The 14,236-nt window shown below is 45.5% G+C and overlaps 1 protein-coding gene across 3 annotated transcripts in view; it reads right to left on the bottom strand.

Moving 5' to 3' along the window:
* LOC115073293 (WD repeat-containing protein 62-like) overlaps positions 1-14,236 on the bottom strand; it is a 128,284-nt gene that overhangs the window by 101,121 nt on the left and 12,927 nt on the right. For all 3 annotated transcript variants that reach the window (XM_029571601.1, XM_029571599.1, XM_029571600.1), the window contains exons 6-8: positions 13,893-14,030; positions 8,360-8,542; positions 4,015-4,175 (exon numbers count right to left, since the gene is read on the bottom strand). In XM_029571601.1, the coding sequence (XP_029427461.1) occupies positions 4,015-4,175; positions 8,360-8,542; positions 13,893-14,030 (482 nt within the window). The remainder of the gene's footprint in view (positions 1-4,014; positions 4,176-8,359; positions 8,543-13,892; positions 14,031-14,236) is intronic.

Below are 14,236 nucleotides of genomic sequence, written 5' to 3'. Positions count from 1 at the left end.
AAATTAAAACCGGCAGACGACCTCTACCAGAACTAGAGACTCCTCCTCGGTAAGAGTGCCTCTCTGCACTTCCACAAGACAGAAAACCACCGGCGATAGCTGGAAGAAAGTCCCCTGCCTCTCTTGCAGACATTGCTGGGAATCAAAAGTGGCCGCCATTCCCACACTGACTGTGGAAAGCCTCAGCGCTAGACACCCCCCCCTCCCCCCCCCCAAATGAGGCTCATTTAGCAGTTGGTCTAGCATTGGGTTCCCCTACACTGCCTTCCACACCAGGTATGTACACAAAATACAAGCCATCTGAATTTAGGCACAACCACACACAAGAGTTCTGGACGTGGTGGCCAGACCAAAAGGCAGCACTCGAAACAGATAATGATGTCCCAAAACCGTGAATTGCAGAAAGCATTGGTGCTCTAGGCAAATGGGAATATGTAGGTGCACCTTGGACAGATCCAAGGTGGTCAGAAACTCCTAAATGCATGGCCATTATCACTGAACGCAAGGTCTCCAAGCAAAAATGGAGTCACCCACAAAATGACGGTTGACCCCTTTGAGATCCAGGATGGGACAAAAAGAGCCCCCCTCCTTGGTCACAATGAAATAAACGTAATATCGACCTGTATTTTCTTGAGACGTGAGCACTGGAACCACCCATCCTCAGACTCAGGTTTGCTGCCTGCTTCTTCTGTGGGGAGTGGCAGGGAGACACCATGAACATGTCCTGAGAATTCTAGCACATATCCTTCTCCTACCACTTCCAGGACCTACTGGTCCAATGCGATTTTGACCCACCTCTGATAAAAGAAAGGCGTCCCCCCCAATCTCCTGTTGCCGGGGGTGGGTTGGCAAATCTTCATTGGGAGGCTCGAGAAGTTCCACTACCCAAGCCCGCAACCCATCTGAGCTAACTGGGGCAAGAGGATAGACCTACCAAAAGGTTGAGTCCTCTGAAAGGTTGCTCCTCTGTAGAGTAAAAAAAACACTTGGGATCCCCTAGCACGACCTCTCATGCTAAAGAAGCGTGGTGTCTCCTTATCCTTTAGCAACCAAGGAACTGGTGATTCGCCCCACTTACTGGCCAATTTCTCCAACTTGCTCCCAAACAAGAGAGTGAGCCTTTAAAGGGCAATTTCTTAAAGTCAGCCTTGGAGGTCACATCGGCCAACCAATTTCTCAGCTATAACTGACACCTGGCCACTATTACTGAAGTCACCCTTCTGGCTGAGGTGTGGACCAAATTGTAGCCCATATCTGCCAAAAAAGGTGGCTGCTGCCTCCATAACTGCACTGGAATTCACACCAGAGTCAACCACCTCCTGAGAGAGAGAAGTAAACAAGAGCGAGCCACCAGAGAACAAGAAGCTATCTGCAAGGTCATTGCTACTGCTTCAAATGCTTGCTTAATGATGTCCACATTCTTCAAGGCTGCTCCTCTCTCCACAGGAGTAGTCATCTGCTTGGAGATGGCACAGACAAGCATGTCCACTTTTGGAAAAAGCAAATGCTCTCTCACCACTGAATCCAAGGGGTATAGGCCTTCTAAAACCCAACCTTTAAAATTAGCCTGCAGAGTGAACCACTCAAGATCAATCAATTCTTGAATGGCCTCTATAACGGGGGGGGGGGGGGGAACCACAAGAGGCTTTACGCAAAGAAGCCAATATGGGATTTTTCTTTGGCTCAGATTATCTGCCTGGAAAATCAGAGCCGGTAGCTCATCTCTATGAAAGATCTGCAACATAGTCCTTTTATGGTTCCAGTCTCAGAGGAATTTCCCCATCCTCCAAAGAGTCAGGATCGGCCTCATCATCCGAGCCATCCGGATCCCTATAAGGAAGATCTGCTGCTGATCTAAGTGTACTTTGGCGCTGAACAGTAGTACCAGGTGAGTGAGAAGCCACCACCTGCAACTCTGACCTAGCAGGATTAGCCAGGGCTGAGGTCTAAAGCCTAAAGAAAGGATTGTAATCCTTGAAAAAGAGTTCTACCTAGGAAGAGGCAGAAGATCCATGCCAAAACCAGAAGGCACCTGTGCCCAGCCCACTGAGCTACCTTCCCTCGCTGCCAAACCAGTTAAGGGAATTCCAAGGTCAGGCATCCCTCTGACATGGCTTTACCCAAGTCCTCATCAGGCTGGGAAAAACTAGGCTTAGTAAAATCAGAGGAAGATATTCTTCCTGAGCCTCTAAGCATCACTGGCACAAGTTAGAGGGCACGCCAGGCTGAGATGCCAGAATAAGAGGGAAAGCTTAGGTTTCTTAGCTATAGGCACCATTATTCTGTCAGTACGCTTAACAGGCAACTGAAGGTATATGTCTAGATGAATTCACGCTGAAAAAACATGGTCCAAAATTTAGGCGGCGCAAGGCTAAACGTCCCAAACTTAAGCGCACAACCAATGCGGCCTAAATTGTGTGCACAGGTAAGCAGGTGCCTAACCTGAACGCCACTATTACTTGTTCGCCCAGCAGGCATTCAACTAAGAACAGAAAAACTGGGCACACAACTTGGACACACAGCCAGATGCACTTGCACAAACAGGCTTCCTCTTCAGGACTGTCTAACTTGCAGGAAAAGGCACGTGAAAACACTGCCACGGCCTACCATGCAGCACAGAGAAAAGCCTAAGAGTGGGGCCTAGCCCAAAAGAGCTGCTCAGTCTGCCAGGCTGTCCATGTCCCTTAATCTCTTCGGTGGCAGGAAAGAATGTCAGAACAGCACACCGAGCACAAACACCAGAGGAAGCCCTACAAAAAACCCTCCTTTGTCTCCATTTCCTTTTTTTTTTTTTTTTTTAAAGCCTTACCTGAGCCGAGTACAGAGATGTCTTTAGCTGCAGGGGGAGAGGGCATGTACAGTCACCGCCGCGCTCAGCTTCCTGCACCCGCCTTTCAGCTGTTTTAACAGCTAAGTCCACGCCAGCTACCAGACTAAGGCCCTTATCTGAAGGACCATGAAAATCACCTCAGGAATTCTCAACTGGGGCAGGGACCATTTGGTAACACCACAGGAGAGCAAAGCTAATTAAATTTCATTTTATTTCTCTTTCTAAACTCGAAGTAAGCCTCAGTAGGGAGATGCACATCCACCATCTGCTAGAAATGGAGAATACTTGCAGGCTGATGTTAATACAAGAGTATATATATATACTGTGATGTCAGCTTTGCTCAGTCTCCATCTGCTGGTAGAGGTGCATAACCCACTGGTTCTGGATTCATCTAGACGTTAAGAAGATACACATTGAGTCATTGATTCATCTTCTCTAGATTTAATAAACTAGTTTTGATTAATTTGAAAGTTATTTTTTCTAAGGCTACAGATCATTTTCTCACTGCATTCTATTTTACATTTTATATTACTTTTATTTTACCTTACTGTTGAAGCATTTAAACAATTATTGCTAATGAGGCTGTATACTGGTGCAATTTACTGTGTTTGCTATTCGTCTTTAAGATTATGTTACATAAAGAGTTTAAATATTCCCAAAAGTAAAGTTTAAAAACAATGGAATGAGGGGATGGGTACTACCAAATATAAATGTACACGGACGCATTTGGTTAGAGCTCTGTCTGCTCCTCTGGTTTTATGCCTCATTTCCCATCATGTGCAGAGGATACACAGCCAAATAAAAAACACTGAAATATTAAAGCTACCAAAATTAATGCTAAAAGAATCTGAACTTGCTGGAAAACATGGGGGAAATAATGAATTACTGTGAGTCTAGTAAGCACAGAGATCAGGGTGCATCTATGATAAATAACCTTGTGGAGTTTCAGGTGTCTGTGACAGAGGAGACATGGGATCCAATCACATTTATTCTAAATGAAATTAAAGAGCAGAGAGTACACTTCCCCATTGACTTGCGCCTGTTAAATTCCATCTTATCTCTATAGCAGAAGAGGATGACTATAACAGTAGTTGCCCTTTAACTCTGAAATCCTCTTCCCATCCCTCATGCACAGAGTGAAAAAACATACACACTAAATAATGTCATCCATAATCACATAGTACCTAGGGTCATGTCCTTTTGCCACATCCACACCCAGATGATGAGGCTTGGGCAGATTCATGAGGAAGTGTAGGTTCTGGGTCTTAAATATTCGCACAGTCCCATCTGAGCAGCCACAAAAAATTAAGTCTTCGCTCACACACAGGGAACTAGACAGGGCGACCTAGGACAAAAAGACTACTTCAGACACATAGTACCCAGAGATGTGGAAAACTGTCCATTCTTTATTTAACACACAATCATATAATATAATCACCTACAGGTAAATCCTATATGAAAAAATTCATTCACACACATTCATACTCACTAAAGCAGATACTAAATTAATTTAAAGAATTACATCAAAGTTGTAAACATATACAAAAAGACAACCTTAATAGAACTCTTATAATAGAGACCAACATGAATATAACACTTCATAAAATGTAACAATGTGTCATTGAAGATATGGCTAGACATTAACACATGGACAATGTAGCAAATCATCCAGATACTTAACCATTAAGACCTATTTCATAACAGACATTCAATACTATTGATAGCTAATATTCAACAATTCAGTGTTTGAAGTAGATGGAGTGTTACTCGCTGTTTGCAAACTGGTGGTTATATTATATGATAGTATATGTATTTTTTTTTTATATTAAATTGTGATATGTTTAAGTGTTTATGACTATGTTAATAGTGTATTGCATGTTATAATAATTGATTTATATGATTCCTTCAAGTAATAGGTTTTATATAGGCTTACACAAGAAAGGAAAATTTGGTTCTTACCTGCCAATTTTCTTTCCTTGAGTCTTCCCAGACCAGTCCAGATGAACAGTTTTTCTCCCCTACCAGCAGATGGAGACAGAATCAAAGTTTTACTGTACTTCTGGTACTTAAAAGATACTGTGCCACTTGCAGTCGCTCAGTAAATCTGTAAGAGCAAAAAATAACTCCCCCTCTCTTCAAGCAGGGGAATGCAACCTTTTGTCAAGGACCAGGAGTGTTGTTGGACAATGCAACGGCAATCATATATATAAACAAGTAGGAAGAAACCAAGAGCCCAGCAGTTTCCTTCAAAGTGAAAATGTTGCTCCAGTGGGCAGAACAGAATAAGTCTGTTAGATTCTCACCTTGCCAGGGTTGAGGATGTGCAGGGGGATTTCTTGAGCTGCCACAGATCCTGGAGAGTGGGAATTCGCAGAGGAAGTGTTCATTCTCATCAGGATAAGGTAGGGAAATTCTCAGATGAATTTGATGGCAATAAGACTGAATGCCAAGTTGCTGAGGTTTTTCAGTCAGAGGAGAGAGGTCTGTGTCAGAAGGCCTGGATGCTGTGTCCCAGCCTTGGCCTCTGGACAGGACCCAGATCTGCCCATTTCAGTCCTCCAGAATTACTCTGGACTCAAGACTGAAAAAAAGTCAGCCAGCAAAGCAGCCAGAACTTAGAGATGTATCCTATCCTGCCTTATCGCATCATCTATTTTAAGTTTAGTTAGCTCCTCCTGAACACACTATTTTGAAAAGTGACAGCTTTACCTCACTTCCAATCTTATTTGTGTTTGTTTTATGTGGTCCTGCTGCAGGCCCTTTCACGGTGAACACTGAATAGAAATTTGTTAAGGAAAAATGAAATTATCAGCCCCTTCACCTCAGTCTCACAATGCCACTTTTGCACTTCCTTCCAGCACTAACATACCTTAAAAAAAAAAAAAAAAAAAAAAAGTCTTCACATCCCTGTTTTACCATATTTGCTATTTTTCTTCCATTTGAACTCACCTGGTGTGGGAAATTTTAAGCAGCTACTTAGCTTATGTGAAGAATATTGTACCATGATAGAAAGTACTGAAGCAGAGAATCACTGATATTAATGTAATTATTTGATATAAGGCCTATACGTTCTGAGAATAAATATGCCCTTTTCTTAGCCTGCTTATAACAAAACAATCATGAGATCAGATATATTAAAGAGCACTTACTCAGGAGGTTAACAATGCAACTAAGAGGAAAACAAGACAGAAGAGACTTGGCCACACCTAACTGCTTGCTGATGTGATAAGGACAGTTGGGGGGCTTCAAGAACACATGGGAGTAGCCCAGAGAAAAAAAAATCAGAAACTAAGACAAAGGTCAGCAGAATCAACATAAAAAGACCTACTTCAAGCTAACTATTTGAAATCAGAGAAGAACAGCTCAGAGGAAAAGCTTTTGGACGTTACCAGTGGTTAATGAAGTGCCTGTTGAGCTGTTGCTGGTTTCCCAGCACGGTGTTCCCGGATTACCAAAGATCTCTCTCTCACATTGGGAACTGTGAGGGGAAGTATTTTTGTGTATATTCTTTAATGCAAACTCTAATCTTGTATGCTTTTATTACTTATTCTCAGACTTCTAAGCAAAACTTCTAAACATACAAGTGTGTTGTGTAATCTATGACAAAATAATCACCAATTTTCCTACCCACTACACCTGGAGATATAGGCACCAGTACTGAATGCAGTACTCAAAAAGGATAAAGACAGGATAGAGGGCAGTCCAAAGAAGAGTGACCAAATTGGTGAGGGGTCAGCATTGGAAAACGTATGATGAGAGGCTGAAGGATCTGAATATGTATACCCTGGAAGAGAGGAGGTGCAGGGGAAATATGATAGACAGGTCATGAAATGAAACTCCAGGGAGGATGACAACTCAGAACCAATATCAGTCACAAGATTCAGCCTGTAGCTATGACAGATGGTCAAGGCCCATTGATCAAGAGTCACGGCCGGCTACTGGTCCGCAAAGAAATGGAGCCTGCCCCCAACCAGTGGGTCCTCCAGTACCGGAAGAGGCAACTGATTTAGCTCTCTTGCATACAGTCAAAATCCTGTAGAGAAGCTAGCCTGCGGCGCTGGCTGAGGCCTAGAGCGCTGCTGTTGCTGAGATCTGCCCTGGTGCTGGTCTGCTGTGACAAAGATTGAGGGGCCAGAAGGTAGTACTTCTTTGGTCTGTAGAAGGGTCTCTGTGATCCTGGCCGGGAGGACCTCTTAGAAGATGCTGTCAAAGCTGAAGCACCAGCTGATAAAATGCTGGAGGGTGTCATGGTGATCTTTCAGCTGCGTAACTGCCACCTCGACCTTGTCAAACAGGTTATTGCCAGTGCAAGGCAAGTCAGCTAGCCAGTCCTGCACTTCTGGACGAAGTTCTAAGGCACAAAACTGCAACTCTACCCACCATCTCAAATACACCATAGGTAGCATGTACCTCGTGCTTCCCACACTCCAGGCCCTGCTGAGGCTGCTGCACCAGGCTATCTGCAACTTCCTGGACTTGTTCCAGAGATTATAGGTATATTGGGTCTTATGCAAAAGGTAGGAGGAGATACGGGCCATCACCATGAAGCCCTGAAATTAAAAAAAAACAAAACAAAAACCACTCTCCTACCCACAGCATCCCATGTTCTTACTGTCCAGTTAAAAAAAAAAAATTAAATTAAAAAAAAAAACAAAAACACAAAAAAAAAACACACACACCACCTAGACAGTAAGCCAGATGGGAATAAGATTCCCATCTGCTCATTTTGGAGAAAAGAATGACCCAAAAGGGAGGGAGAGCATCCCTTAGAGGAAGGAAGGAGAGAAAGGGGGAAGAGGGCAAACAAACAAACAAACCTGTTCCTCTAAAAGCCTCCTGGCTGCCAGGCTTCACTCCACTAGGAGGAGTCTGAAATTACCCCCCTACAGGAGTGGCTCAACCAAGAGATGAAGCCATAGACTGATCACCTCAGGAGCAGTTCAACCAGGGGAGGAGTCAAAAGACTATTACCCCAGGAACAGCCAAAACCACATATCCTTCACCCAGCCTAAACCAGCTCACAGCATAGAATGTTTGCCTACCATCTGCTAGAGATAAATAAAAAAACTGGTAGGCTGAGCCCAGGACTCTATAAAGGGTGATGTCAGCAAACTTGTGGCTGCTGATTGGGGAACATAACCCATGCATCTGGTCTGATTTGATGAGTCAATCTGGATATTTAGAGTTCATGTATCATACAGTCAATGGTATTCAGTATTTGGAAAGACCATCTAAAAATCCAAAATTAATAGTAATGTTTCCTCCGACCACCAGCTCTCATTTTTGCATCCTTTTAATATACATTCTCCTAATAGCTATGCATCATTTGTAATGATCATGCTTTATTTCTTTTGAAATCTCCCCCCCCCCCCCCCACTACTTAATTTTTAGTATTTAAGGAACCTTAACTTGGTATGGGAGAGTAGGGAGGGATTGCTAGTATAGATAGAAGAGTCAGTACAGCTTGCCATCCTCAGATTTGCCCTGTTGTGAATCTTAACAGAAGCAGCACATCATGCTGGAATTTACCTTCAAGTCTATCCATTTTTCCAACACTCTCTTCTTGTCAAACTGGCAGAGAATCCCAGATAAGGAGATGCAGAAGGTGCTACCAGACGCCCTTCCCTTCCCACACGCCACGCCACAGAAGAGATTATCGTGAAGCTCTCCAAGGATCCCTGATCGGCCTACCAAGGGCACTGTCCCAGTGACCTGCAACCAGAAAATCAAAATAAAGCCTTGGAACCCTAACAGAAAAAAAATATATATATAGGAAAATTGGTTCTTACCTGCTAATTTTCATTCCTGTAGTACCACGGATCAGTCCAGACTGTGGGTTGAGCCTCCTGTCCAGCAGGTGGAGACAGACCAAAACTGTGAGGGTATCCTATATCAGGACAGAGCCTACCCTACACCTCTTCAGTATATTTATTGCACCCCTGTTTATTTGTAAACCAGCATGATGTGATCATTTCATGAATGCCGGTATATAAAAACCTTAAATAAAATAAATAAATATAAAGTACTTTCAAAGCAGATATAACTTCCCAAAGATCAAGCAAGCAATAAGAAAAAACTAACAAATTGAACACGTGAACAACTGAAAGGATTCTGTATGAATAAAAACGCTCTTGCATACAATTTTATTTTCATCTGTTAGATGCTTCCAGTGCCTTTAGTAATAGTACACAACAAATCAGATAATTGAAAAAACCTGTAGAAAAAAAAAAGACAGAACATTCGAGGGGACGTATCAGATCTAGTACGGGCGGGTATCTGGACTGATCCGTGGCACTACAGGAACGAAAATTAGCAGGTAAGAACCAATTTTCCTTTCCCTGTACGTACTCTGATCAGTCCAGACAGTGGGATGTACCAAAGCTTCCCTAAACAGGGCGAGACCGAGACAGTCCCACTCGAAGAACCTGCCGCCCGAAAGAGCCAAAAACTGAAGCCTGCACATCCAGATGGTAATGACAAGCAAAAGTATGCAGGGATTTCCAAGTAGGTACCCTACATATTTCCTGCGGAGAGACCGATTGACTCTCCGCCCAAGAAATAGCCTGAGACCATAAGGAATGAGCTTTTAAGCCTTCCGGCACGGCCAACCCTTACAGATGTAAACAGACGCAATGGCCTCCTTTAGCCAACGCGCAATAGTGGCCTTGGAAGCCTTATTACCTTTATTTGGCCCACTCCAAAGAACAAACAAGTGGTCAGAGACCCGGAACTCATTTGTAACCTGAAGGTAATGCAGCAAGACCCATTTCATATCGAGGCGCCGCAGATCAGCCCCAGCTGTATTTGCTAGTTCTGACTAATTAAAAACCAGAAGTTCCACGGACTGATTGACATGAAAAGAAGACATGACCTTTGGCAAGAAAGAGGGTACTGTCTTAAGGGATACCCCTGAATCTAAGAAACGTAGGAAAGGATCTCTGCACGACAACGCTTGGAGCTCTGAGATTCTTCTGGCTGAACAAATGGACACCAAAAAGACGGTTTTGAGAGTCAAATCCTTAAGCGTAGCCATCCTTAAAGGTTCAAAAGGAGCTTCGCAGAGAACCCAGAGAACCAAGTTAAGACTCCACGAGGGACAAGTAACCCGGACCGGAGGATTGAAGTGCTTGGCTCCCTTGAGAAAACAGATGGCATCTGGATGAACCGCCACTGAGTAATAGTCAATGGTACTTAAGAAAGAACCGAGAGCGGAGACTTGCACTCGCAAGGAACAGAACGACAAGCCCTTGGCGAGACCGTTCTGGAGAAAAGAAAGGACCTGGGAAACTGGAGCCTTACGAGCCGAGATACCAGAGGCGACACAAACATTTTCAAAAACCTTCCATACTCAGACATAAGCAAGCGAGGTAGTCTGCTTCCTGGCCTGCAATAGAGTGGATATAACTTCTTCCTTATATCCCTTCTTTCTCAATCTCCACCGTTCAAAAGTCAGGCCGCTAGACAGAAGCGATCCACCTGATCGAAAAATACAGGACCCTGCCAAAGAAGATGGGACAGATGAACGAGGCGTAGGGAACCGTCCGTGGCTAGATTCACGAGGTCCGCAAACCTTAGTTTGTGAGGCCATTCTGGAGCCACTAGAATGACAGGCCCGCATTGAAGCTTGATTCTTTGGAGTACTTTGCCCACTAACAGCCAGGGAGGGAACATGTACAGCAGAATGTTGCAGGGCCAGGGAAGGACCAGGGGGTCCACCCCTTCTGCGGCTGAAGAACCAAGGAGCTTTCGCATTGGTCATGGTGGCCATCAGATCCAAGTTAGGAGGACCCCACCTGCGGATGATCAAGTTCATCGCTGCATCTGACAGTTCCCACTCGCCTGGATCTAACCTCTGGCGACTGAGGAAATCCGCTTGTGCTCTTTCCCCGCAATATGGGACGCCGCTAAGCGCTCTAGGTGACGTTCCACACTTGCGAAGAGCCTGCTGGCTTCCAGAGCGACTCCTGGTGCCCCTTTGTCGATTGATGAAAGCTACAGTGGTGGAATTGTCCGACAGGACCTGCACCGCCTTGTGGAGAAGAAGGGGAAGGAAGGCCTTGAGAGCCAGTCGGACCGCTCGAGCTTCCAGTCGATTGATGTGCCAGCGAGATTGAGTCGGAGACCAATACCCCCGAGCAGACTGGATCTGGCATACAGCTCCCCAGCCGGAGAGGCTGGTGTCAGTTGTTACCACGACCCACTGCGGTGTCAGGAGGGACATCCCTTTCTGAAAATGGGCAGGCGATAGCCACCACTGCAGTTCTGCAACGGGAGACTCAGAGCAGCAGGGGCTTCTGAAACTGTTCAGATACCGGTTTCCAGTGGGATAGCAAGGCTTTCTGTAGTGGATGCATATGCGCAAAAGCCCAGGGGACCAGATAGATAGAGGAGGCCATGGACCCCAGAACCTGGAGATAATCCCAGGCCGTTGGCAGGGCAAGAGAAAATTGCGCACTTGGCCCGAGTTTGAGCGATCGTCCTCCGGAAAAAACACCCTGCCTACTAGAGTGTCGAATCGCGCCCCCAGGTTGAAGCTTGCTCTTGGGAAAGTTGATCACCCACCCCAGAGAGGTCAAAAACACAACAGGACCTTGCTGACCGCCAACTGGCAAAGAGACTTTGATTTGGCCCGGATGAGCCAATTGTCCAGGTAAGGATGGACTAGGACTCAGTCTTGACGCAGCGTGGCCGCCACTACCACCATTACCTTGGTGAAAGTGCACAGCGCCGTGGCAAGACCAAAGGGGAGTGCTCGAAACTGAAAATGTTGACCCAGTATCTCGAACCGAAGATACAGCTGGTGATCGCAGCGAATAGGGACGTGTAAGTAGGCCCCCATCAGATTAAGCGAGGTCAAGAATTCTCCGGCTCGAACTGCCTCTATCACTGCCCTCAAGGTTTCCATCCGAAAATGGGGAACCTTGAGAGCCCGGTTGACGCATTAGGGTTCCAAAATTGGTCAAAAGGAGCCCTCCTTTTTGGGCACGACGAAGTAGATGGAATATTGGCTGGACCCTTGTTCTTCCACTGGGACTGGGACTATGGCCCCCAGTTCCAGCAGCCTGCGCAGGGTTTGTTCAACTGCAGGCCTCTTTCGACTTCCACAGGGGGAGATCAGGTGAAGATCCGGTAGGTCTCGAGCAAATTCTAATGCGTAACCTTTTTCTATCACCTCTAGGACCCACTGATCCGTCGTTATGGTGGCCCATTCCCTGAGAAACTGGCACAGTCGTCCACCTAAGTCTCGAACAGAGGAATGAACCGGCCCCATCTCATTGTGAGGAGGACTTGGTGACAGAGTGTTGCTGGCTACCATCCATGAAAGGCCGACGTCCGAAAGGAATGAAGCCAGGATTGAGATCGAGAAGCATTACCCCTCAGGAACGAGCCCCTTGCCCTGGTGGAAAAACGGCGTTGCCCCCTAAATCTAGTGCGAGAGGGCAAGAAGGACTTAGACTGTTTCGGGCGGTTCTCTGGCAACTTATGAACCTTATTTTCTCCTAGGGATTTGTTGTTGCTCTAGGTCCTCACCAAAAAGCAACTGGCCCTTGAAGTGAAGGGTTCCCAACTGCGCTTTGGAAGAGGCGTCCGCAGACCAATTTCTCAGCCAGAGGAGGCACCTGGCTGAGACCGCGAAGACCATTGCCTTGGCTTGCACTCTCAGAAGATCGTACAGGGCGTCCGTCCCATACGCAATCGCTCTCTCCAAGCGATCCGCCTGCTCTGCCTCTGCAGACAGGAGGTCTTGGGTGCTGAATAATTGTTGAACTCACCTGAAGCTTGCCCGCTGCATGAGACTGCTGCAGATTGTTGCCCGAACTCCCAAGGACAGGACCTCAAATATGCGTTTGAGGTAAAATTCCAACTTACGGTCCTGGACATCCTTTAGAGCCATAGCCCCAACCACCGGGATTGGTGGTGTGTTTGGTAACCGCTGTGACAGAGGAATCTACCTTGGGCATCTTAAGTAGATTCAAGCAGTCCTCAGGAAGGGGGTAGAGCTTGTTCATAGCCCTCCCCACTCAGAGTCCCACCTCAGGGGACTCCCATTCCCTAAGGAGCACCAGCTTATGCATAGGATGAAAAGGAAAAGCACATGGAAGAGCCCTAAGTCCCACCAGGACCAGGTCCATGTTGGCAGGCATTGCATTTTTTTTTTTATCTGCTCAGCTAAGCCAGGGGAAACACACTCCCTGAGAGGGTACTGCTTTACAGTGGCAGCTAGAAAATGGGGGAGGGACTGGACCACCAATATCACCCCAGATGGTCACTGGGAAAAAGGGGCCTAGGAATGGCAAGCCCTCCCCTAGACTGCCAGCAGAGTGGAAAGACCGAACTGCCTCTGTGAGGAAAAAAAAAAAAAAAAAAGGGGAGAAAACATCAAAAAAAAAAAAAAAAAAGAGGACTTTGAAACAGGAATTTAATACTTGCTTGATCCAGACCAAAAGTAAAGAAAATCCCCTCAGGAAAACTAAGGGAAGAAGAAGAAGGGGAACCGTAGGTTCAGCTGCCTGCCCCTGCTGGAGACAGACGAATACTGAAGGGGTGTAGGGTAGGCTCTGTCCTGATATAGGATACCCTCACAGTTTTGGTCTGTCTCCACCTGCTGGACAGGAGGCTCAACCCACGGTCTGGACTGATCCGGGTACGTACAGGGAAATATAGTATACAATTAGCTGATATAGTATTACAGCCACAAATGAAAATTCCATCGGAGCACTTTAAAACCAAAAGGAGAAATAATGCCTACAGAAAGAATTCATTTGCACTAACCATATCCAAGTCAAACTAACAGTCTGCTAAGTTAGTGCTCCAAGCTGCCCAGCAGGAGACTTTGGCTCCATTCCTATCTCAGATTCTTTCTTCTGGGCTGGAAGTGCCTCTGGAGTGGCATCAAGAACAGCTACTAAAACACACCAAATGCTAAAAAGAGCAACAAAAAAATAGCTACTGCAGCACTCCTCAACCAGGCAACAGCTTATTCGTGGAAAAGAAGAGTGAAAAGCCTGGAGGCAGAGTTCCCTACTAAGGTAATAGTTTAATCTAATGTCTCATACTTTACCTGAAGTTCTTTAGATGTCTCCAGATACCAGAACTTGACGTGCCTGCTGCCAGCAGTCACAAAATAGCTGCTGTCCTCCGAGAATGACACAGCAGTCACTTTGCTGGAGACTTTATTGGTAGCTACAACTGAATCTTTCTGGCAAAATACAAACATAGGACAGGTGCCCCTATGAGAAATGTATTTGCAAAGAAAATTTTAAATATTGTACTCTGATCTGCCAAGGTTTTATGTATTTTTTTTTTTTTAGTTATTCTTTGTTACTAATATTAGAGTAATTGAAGTCTCCCACAATAATGGCAGATACTTATTAGCATTTCATAATTTTAGGGTTTTTTTCTTCC

This window comes from Rhinatrema bivittatum, chromosome 11, assembly GCF_901001135.1.
Source record: "Rhinatrema bivittatum chromosome 11, aRhiBiv1.1, whole genome shotgun sequence".
Lineage (NCBI taxonomy): Eukaryota > Metazoa > Chordata > Amphibia > Gymnophiona > Rhinatrematidae > Rhinatrema > Rhinatrema bivittatum.
Note: the sequence above shows the minus strand (reverse complement) of the source record. Positions and strands in the feature narration are given on the sequence as shown.